Source organism: Chrysochloris asiatica, unplaced genomic scaffold, assembly GCF_000296735.1.
Source record: "Chrysochloris asiatica unplaced genomic scaffold, ChrAsi1.0 scaffold00079, whole genome shotgun sequence".
Classification (NCBI taxonomy): Eukaryota; Metazoa; Chordata; class Mammalia; order Afrosoricida; family Chrysochloridae; genus Chrysochloris; species Chrysochloris asiatica.
The window spans coordinates 4,725,068-4,734,211 of NW_006408597.1; the positions used below are offsets into that span (position 1 = coordinate 4,725,068).

Below are 9,144 nucleotides of genomic sequence, written 5' to 3' on the forward strand. Positions count from 1 at the left end.
GTCCCTGGAGAAGGACATCATGTTAGGTAGTGGAGAGTCACAGAGGCAGACCTCCCAACAAGGTGAATTGGCACAGTGGTAGCAGCAATGGACTCAAGCTTAACAACGATTGTGAGGATGGCGTAACACCATTTATTGAGTCCTGGTGTGGTGCTGTAGGACAAGCACTCAACCGGAAGGTCAGTTTGAACCACAAGTTCTGTGATTCAAACTTACTTATGTGTCATGGAGTCACTTCTGACTGATAACGACCCTATGTGACAGAATAAAAGTGCCCTCAGGGTTTCCTAGGCCTTAGTCCTCTTTTCTTATTCCCATGGAACAGCTTGTAGGTTCAAATGGAAGACTTTTCCGTTAGTAGCTGAGCACTTAACCACTGTGCCACCATGGCTCCTAGTTTGAGCTCATTGAGTTCTCTTTCTATCTTCTACAGAGCCCTGGGGTTTCAGTGGCAGAGGTCAGAGGTGCCTTGAAAGACAGGCACTGGTGACCTGCTTCTGAAAGTTCACAACTTTGCACACATGGGGCAAGTATCCATTGGAGTAATAGGATCTGTGATACTAATGTCTTGGACTCTTGGTGTGCAGCTGTGGGGTTAGCACTGGACTGCAGGTCAGCAGTTCAAATCCACCAGCTGCTCCTCGGAAACGCCAGGAACTGACTTGATGGCACTTCACAACAACAACATACTATTTTCTTCAGACTTAAATAATAACTTTTCGAAGGTGATTGTTGTGAAGTATTGTCGCACTGGTTCCGACCCACAGCGACCCTCTATAGAGTGACTTTGCAGTTTGATGCTTTAACCCACAGTGTCACACCAGGACTCTTTAAAGCTTACTTAGTGGAAAAGCCAGGAATGGAATTGGGGCATTTCTGAATTGCCTGAAGTTTAAGAGACAGTATAACAAACAGTCTTGGGATGGTTTGGAGGTCGGCGGGGGGTGGTGGATGGCAGGCAAAGAAGTACAAGAGGGAAAACTTTTGATGTTTCTCTGACTTTTTTTATTGTTTAAGGACCAAGGGCCATGTCAGACCTGTAGAGGTGAGTGGGATGACCAGCTGGCAGTGTTTAGGGTTGTTGTTGTTAAGTACTGTGGAGTCGGTTCCGACTCATAGTGACCCTGCAAAGGGTTTCCGAGGCTGTAAATCTTTCGGGAGCAGAAAGCCTCATCTTTCACGTGGAACTACTGGTAGTTTCGAACTGCCAACCTTGAGGTTATTATTAGCTTGATTTGTAATCACTATGCTACCAGAGTTTTAGGATTAGGTAGTTTATTTCACTCCAGGAATGGAGCAAAGTGGGATCACTGATTGCAAACATGCAGAACTAGCAGAGCCAGGAGTCTTGCTCCCTTCTGTCCCCACCTCCCCCATCAAGAGGACTTATCTCTTCTTTACCTTTTTCCTCTTTGATTAAAAAACCAGTCTTGCTACCACTTAGCCCTTTGCTCTTCTCTCTCTTCTGACCCAAGGGAAAAGGCCCACACATTAAGGATGAGTTTAGTAGTATGACTGGGAGCGAAAAAAGGGGAATGAGAGGAAAATGAATCATGGTTTCAGTGATCTGTTTGATCAGTAGCCACCACTGTCAAAGGAGGCAAAAGGAATAATCTCCATATTTGATTTGTGAAGGGAAAAAAAAAAAAAAGCAATTAATGCAAGTTTATATCATCGTTTGTGGCTTCAATGGAAAACCCAGCCAAGGCTTTGAGTTTCTGCTTGGGTGTTTTGCCCTGGACTCAGATGCATGCTCCCAACATATACATATGCATGTTTAACATAACGTAGAATCCTGGTTGTTGTTGTTAGGTGCTGAGTTGGCACTGACTCATAGCAACCCTATGTACAGCAGAACGAAACACTGCCCGATCCTGGGCCAACCTCACTACTGTTGCCATGCTTGAGACCATTGATGCTGCCACTTGGCCAATAATACATCGCGTTAGGGTCTTCCTCTTTTTCCCTGATCCTCCATCTTACCAAACATGATATCCTTCTCCAGCAACTGTTCTCTTCTGACAATATGTCCAAAGTATGAGAGACAAAGTTTGGCCTTCTTGGCCTCGGAGGAGCACTCTGGGTGCACTTCTTAGTTTTGTCCCAAATGAGCTGCTTATTTCCATATTTTATGAACATTAAGGAGTCCTGGTGTGGCGCTGCAGGGTAATACACTAGATATCAAGGTTGGCTTGAGTTGCCAGGTCAGCAGACCAGCTACTCCTTGGAAACCCTACACATGGTCACTCTGATTCAGAACCTAATTAAGTATTATTAAGGAACCTTGGTGGTGCAGTGGGTTCAACATTGGTCTGCTAACTGACGAGTCAGTGGTTCAAATCCCCCAGACACTCCATGTGAGAACAATGAGGCTGTCTGCTCCCATAAAGATTTAGTCTCAGAGAACCCAAGGAGCAGTTCTATGAGTTGGAATTGACTCGGTGGTGGTGATGGTGGTGGTGATGGTGGTGGTTAAGTGCTGTCTAGTCAGTTTCAACTCATAGTGACCCTGTATAGGGTTTCCAAGGAGCTGCAGGTGAGTTTGAGCTGCTGACCTTACGGTTCAAAATCGACCTTGCAGTCCGTCCAGTGCTTTATCCCACAGCGCCATACCAGGACTCCTGGTGGTGGTGGTATGTGTATTATTTCGTTACTTAAAAAAAGCCCTGAACTCCCAAATCTAATGTTGTCAAATAATTTCTGACTCCCTCTCCCCTCCCCACATGTTACACAGTAGAACTACTCCCTCAGATTTTTTGGCTCTAATTTTTTTGGAAGCAGATCACCAAACCTTTCTTACATGGTGAACTGGGTATTTGAAGACAAACTGTTTGTGTCACCTGGTTAATTGCTGTTGGTAGCTGCCATCCAGCCAGCCTCCCATGTGTCCAGGGTAGAACTGCTCATAGGGCTTTCTTGGCTGTAACCAGCACCCTGTCTTCTGCAGAGCCGTTGAGGCACTTAATAAATAGGAACCCTGAAACATTTCATCCTGCACCTAAATGCACCCATAGGCCTCTTTTCAGTGGCTTGCTCTTAGATATTCTGGATATTGTGGGTTAACAGATTCCCAACAGAGGAAGTCCTTGGGGAGAAAATCCTTAGACGTAGTCTTCCTCACCTGAATTGTGTGAGGAGGTGAATGGCTCTCCCAGCTGGCCACCTGACCTATCTGACTCCTTGGTGTGTGAGGCTTATGGTGTTTTTGTTTTGTTGTTCTCAGTTTCTATCTTAGCAGCTTGAAACCAGACTGGCTGAGTGGCACAGGCCCAAAATGGGGCCGTACCTTATCCATTCTTGTTCTTCTCTCAGATCAGTTAGACCATCATCAGATTGATAGAATGCTGCTGTGTGTTAAGCCCTGTAAGATGTAAGGTGGAAGAAAGTGATTACAATACTTGACTAGGTATCTAACATGAATTCATTCATACTAGATATTGAACTCCTCCTATGTGCTGCATGCCAAGTGCTAGGGGCGTAAAGAGAAGATAGACACGCCCCAGCTCCACCCTTTATGGGTTTAGTGAGGTGGGGACACTGTTACTGCAGTGGGCACTCAGTAAATTACTGGTGTTTTCATGAACATTTAATACAACAATAGTGATGTCACTGCTGAGTTTGTAAATGAGGGAGGCTTATCATCTATATCCTTGATCTGTTTATATTTCTCTGACCTTTGAGAATCAGAACTGTGTTTTTTTTGTCTGATGATGGGAAGGCACAAAGAATAAATGTTTGATCACTCCTTTAGCTGGAGTAGACCATCCATTGGTTTAGGAGCTTTGACAGTGGGTGTTCTATATTCTAAGAGTAGGAGCCGTGACCATCTTTTTGGAGCTCTAGTCTGGTATTTCTCTGGCAGCAGATCTTTTATCCCTGCTCTGGTTTTCTGTAAGGACTTCAGAGTTCTTCAAGTCAAGGGATTGTTGATGGGTGAAGTTTGACTAACAAGTTTTAATTTTTTAAAATATAATAACTTTGTTGTTGTTGTTAAGTTGGCTCATATAGGGACCGTTTAGGGTTTCCTAGGAGTGGCTGGTGGGTTTGAGCCACCAACCTGTGGTTAGTAAGTTCAGTGCATAACTTACAGCACCATGAGATGCAGTTTACATACTTTGAAATTCACCCTTTAGCAATTTTTAAAAAAAATTTTAATCATATTCACAAAGTTGTGTAATCATCACCACTATTGTATTTCAGAACATTTTATCACCTGCAAAATAACTCTGTATCTGTTAACTCCTAATTCCACTCTACTTCTAGGCCCTGGAAACCACTAGTCTAAACTCTGTCTCTATGGATTGACTATTCTGGACATTTCATATAAATGGACTCATATAATAGATAAGTGGCCTGTGTCTGGTTTCTTTCACTGTGCATAATGTCAAGGTGTGCTCAGCAGTAGCCTGTATCAGCGCTTAATTCTTTTTAACGGTTGTATAATAGTCCAGTGTATGCCTTAACCACATTTTCTTTTACCCATTTATCAGTTGATAGCCATTGGATTGCTTCCATTTTGTGCCTATTATAAATCATTCTGTGTATATTTGTACATGTTTTTGTGTGGACATATTGTCAGTTCTCTAGAGTAGATATATTTTGGAGTAAAATGATTGAGTCTATGATAACTTGTGTTTAACTTTTTGAAGAACTTCCAAATGGTTTTTGAAAAAGGCTACACCACTAAATAGCAGTGTATGAGGGTTGGAATTTTTCCACACCCCCACCAGCACTTGTTAATGACTAATGATGCTGAGCATCTTTTCATGTGCTCATTAGTTATTTTTGTGTCTTCTTTGGAGAAATATTTGTTAAGTATTTTGTCCGTTTAAAAAGATTGGATTATCTGTTCTTGTTGAGTTTCGAGATTTCTTTACATATTCTGTGTACTAATCCTTTGTCAGAAATTATTTACAAATATTGCCTCCCATTTTGTGGGTTGCCTTTTCACTATCCTAATAATGTCTTTTGGTGCGTGGAAGTTTTAAGTTTTGGTGGTGTCCAGTTTATCCATATTTTCTTTTATTGCTTTTTCATTTTGTGTCATATCTAAGACATAACCATTATCTAATCCAGTGTCATGAAGATTTGTTGTTGTTAGGTTCTGGCAAGTTGCTTTGGACTCCTAGCAACTCTATGTGACAGAGTAGAAGTGTCCCTTGGGTTCTCCAGGTTACAGTCTTTAATCTAGATAAGACCAGGTCTCCAGGTCTTTTTGGAGCTACTGGGTAGATTCAAGCTGCCCTCTTGTATTTTCTTCTACGATTTCTTTATTTTTAGCTCTTTCCTGATGACTCAATTCTTACACTGAGCCAGGCTTCAGAGACTCCTCTGAATGGTTTGCTATAGAAAGTGCTGTGAGTTGTTACTGTAAGGCTTCCTTTTCGTGCCACCTTGGTTAGTCAGTCAAGGACCTTGATCTTGGGAAACACTGGTTCCTAGGCATTTCTAGCTATTTTGAAGTTTCTGTATCTCATTTCATTGTCTCCCCTTTTTCTCCCCCTCCCCTTGGTAAGGTAACGAATGAAGAGGACTTTATTAGGAAATTGGACTGCAAACCTGATCAGAATCTGAAGGTGGTTTCCATTTTTGGAAATACTGGTGATGGAAAGTCTCATACTCTCAACTACACTTTCTTTTATGGCCGTGAAGTCTTCAAAACCTCCCCTGCCCAGGAGTCCTGCACCGTGGGAGTGTGGGCAGCCTATGACCCTGTCCACAAAGTAGCAGTGATAGACACGGAAGGGCTCTTGGGGGCCACGGTGAATCTAAGTCAGAGAACACGGCTGCTGCTTAAGGTCTTGGCCATCTCAGATCTGGTTATCTATCGAACTCATGCAGACCGGCTGCATAACGACCTCTTCAAGTTCCTTGGGGACGCCTCAGAAGCTTATCTGAAGCACTTCACTAAGGAGCTCAAGGCTACCACTGCCCGCTGTGGTCTGGATGTCCCCTTGTCCACTCTGGGCCCTGCTGTCATCATTTTCCATGAGACTGTGCACACACAGCTGCTGGGCTCTGGTGAGTAGATGGGGCCCTATGACACAGATTGACCTTTCTGGGGACACGGGGTTGACCACTGGGCTGTGATAGCAGCATGGTTGCTCAGAAAGATTTCTGCCAAGGCAAGACACAAGGAAGAATTTCAAGAAGGATGGAGTGATCTGTCATGTGAAAATCTGTTTATAACTCAAGTAGAGTGAGGCTCGATCGTTGGCGGTTGGTTTGGCAATCTGTAGATACCATTGGTAATCTGGATACAAGTTTCTTCACTGGGATGGTGTGGATGAAGGCCTGATTGGAGAGGAATTTAGAATAGAGGAGAATTAGAGGCGATGACTCTGCTCAGCTCTTTCAAAACTGTGGAAGCAACAAGAAATCAAAATAATAGTGGAGAGAGATGTGCAATTTGAATGACTTCTATTTTAAACATTGAAGATGGAAGACGTTGTAGGTATTTGTGTACTCACTGGAATGATTCATTAAATAAGAGACAGTTGGCTGTTGCGAGAGGGATGGAGAAGGAGGGATGACCCCTAAGTGGAAGGGCAGGCCATAGGAGCCTGGAAAGGAAAGTGGATAGGATATGGACACACTTGCAGGTATGGAGGTGTGGTTGTATGTGTGTGTGTGTGAAAGCTCTTTTCTTCTTGTTCCTACTTTCTAAGAGAAATAGGGAGTGAGACCATCACTTGAGCAGGAGGTTGAGCGAGGAGTAGCAGCAGTAATGTGGAGGGAGGGCATTACTTTTGATCCCTTGAACAGTGACACTCTTTATCTGTTCCTTCAGTCAACAGAGGGCTATTGAATGTACAGTGTCAGATGGTGACCACTGGAACACAGAGCCGAGAGAAAGAATCCCCATCCCCAGGGACTTCTGGATTGGTGCTATAGTATCGGCACTGAACTGCATACCACAAGATCAGCAGTTCAGACCCACCAGCTGCTCCTCAATAACTCTGTACAGGGTTGCTATGAGTCAGAACCAACTCGCCAGCACTTAACAACAACAACAACAACAACAGTAGTGAATGTCTAGTTGAGAAGACCAGGAGTTGCTGGATGCTGCTGGAACCATGGGAGTGCAGAGGAGGGACACTTAACTCTTTTACTGGGGTCTAGTAAAGAGGAAGTACATTTGAGCTCTGAAGGACCTGGCTCAGTAGAGGAAGGGAGGAAAGATGGTTAGGAACAGCATCTCATAGGTGGAAAACGACAAGTAGTTCTGCAGTTGTTGTTGTTAATTGCTGTTGAGATGATTCCAACTCATGGCGATGGCTTGTGTGCAGGGGCTAGGATCTTTTGGAAGTCAGATCTCCAGAGAGATTTTCTGAGGCACCTCTGGGTGGGTATCAACTGCTGACCTTTTGGCTGGTAGTCAAGCACTTCATTATTCCATAGAACTAAGGTCCACTCGGGCAAGGACCTTAGCTCCATAGGAGCTTCCTAAAGGACAGTCTAGCCCTTTTCAATCCATCTCCCTCACAGCATTCAGAATGCTCTTTTTAAAAAAAGTTTGGTATATAATTTAGATTTAGTCACACTCTTGCCTTCACACACCTGTCAGTGACTTTCTACTGTATTCAAAATGGAATAAAAACTCCTAAACATGGTAGAAGTAACATTGTTCTGTAGTATTTCCAAGGCTGTGATCTTCATGGAAGCAGGCTGCCACACCTTTTTACTGCAGAGTAGCTAGCTAGTGGGTTTCAACTGCTGATCTTTCCCTTAGCAGCTTAGTGCTTTAACCACAGTGCCACCAACACTCCTCAGGAAATAACCCAAAGCAAACCCACTGTCATTGAGTTGATTCTGACTCAGAGCTGACCCTGTGTATGGTGTTTGTAAATCTTTATGGGAGCATACAACCTCATCTTTCTCAGAGCAACTGGTGGATTTGAACTGCCTACCTTGTAGTTAGCAGCTCAGTGCTTAGTCCACATTGCCACCAGGACAGGACGCTAATGTTTTTTAATTTAAAAAATTTTTGCTTTGTACTATGCACTGTGCTAGGTTTTTTAAGAAATGTCAACTTACTGTATCTGTATAATTCTTCAGCCCAATCAATATCAGCTTTATTTTACAGATGAAGAAACTGAATTTAGCTTAAGGAGAGTTTAGCTAGTTAATTGCAAAATTGGAATTCAAAACAAGTTCGCTAGTTCCTAAATCCAGAGAGGCTTCTTGAAACCATGAAATACAACCAAGGCAGCCAGATTTTGTTCAGGGTAGGAGAGGTGCCAGAATTATGGGCATATTGATTAGATTTTCTTTCTCATAGAATTTCTGACTTGCCATTTGATTCCCTCCTTTTCTGGATGAAGATTTCTTAAGTGGGAGCCAACGGCAAATAAATGATCCCTGTTTTACAGGTAGACAGAATGAAGCCATTTGGGAGTAGTGGTTATATGTCAAAGGACAAGCTGTGAGGTGATGCTCACAGGAAGTGCAGTTGGCTAGTCTGGGCTCGTGGGTGGTTTTAGGAGAAGTCACTGACTGGTGGATCACCCCCTTCTGGGCACTACCTGTGCCTTCTTTCAGAAGTTGCTTCCATTGGAGAAGTTCTGGAGGAGATTGGTGTAGAGAATAGGTGCAGCCTTGTGGCTTCTTCTCTCTGATGATTTCACCTTTAAATTTAAGTCTATATCAACTGGATTTTTCTCCTTGTGTTTGGTTGTTAAAATACTAAATGAAATTTGAACTAAACATCTTTGCAGCTTTTGTGTCTGAAACATCTAACGAGTTCATTGATTCTACCACCACTGTCCACGTTCTAGACAAATGTTTGTGAAACTATGGCTAAGTTACTATCCATGTACATTGGCAGTTTTCTCACCGCTTCATCAGCGAAAGACTGGAGTTTTCAAAGTACCTATTAATTTTCAGTGTTCATTAGTAGGTGACTGGTTAAATATATCCACAGGGAAGAATACTATGTAGCTATTAAAAATAAGGAGCTTCTCAGAGTATATCTTGACAAGGACAGATAGTCTGTTATTAAGTGATTAAAAACAAATAGCATATACTTGTATATGTTGGTAAGTCTCTGAGAGGGTAATGTAGTTATCTTTGGGAAGTAGGAGGGAACAAAGGACTTCTATTTCTTTTATGCTTTGGCATTATTTGAGCATACTGTTATTTTTT

General features: G+C 42.8%; 1 protein-coding gene across 1 annotated transcript in view; it reads left to right on the top strand.

The window, feature by feature from the left end:
* The window catches only part of ZFYVE1 (zinc finger, FYVE domain containing 1), a 114,944-nt gene that overhangs the window by 45,614 nt on the left and 60,186 nt on the right, over positions 1 to 9,144 (top strand). The window contains exon 3 of the mRNA XM_006865556.1: positions 5,517 to 6,021. Within this exon, the coding sequence (XP_006865618.1) occupies positions 5,517 to 6,021 (505 nt within the window). The remainder of the gene's footprint in view (positions 1 to 5,516; positions 6,022 to 9,144) is intronic.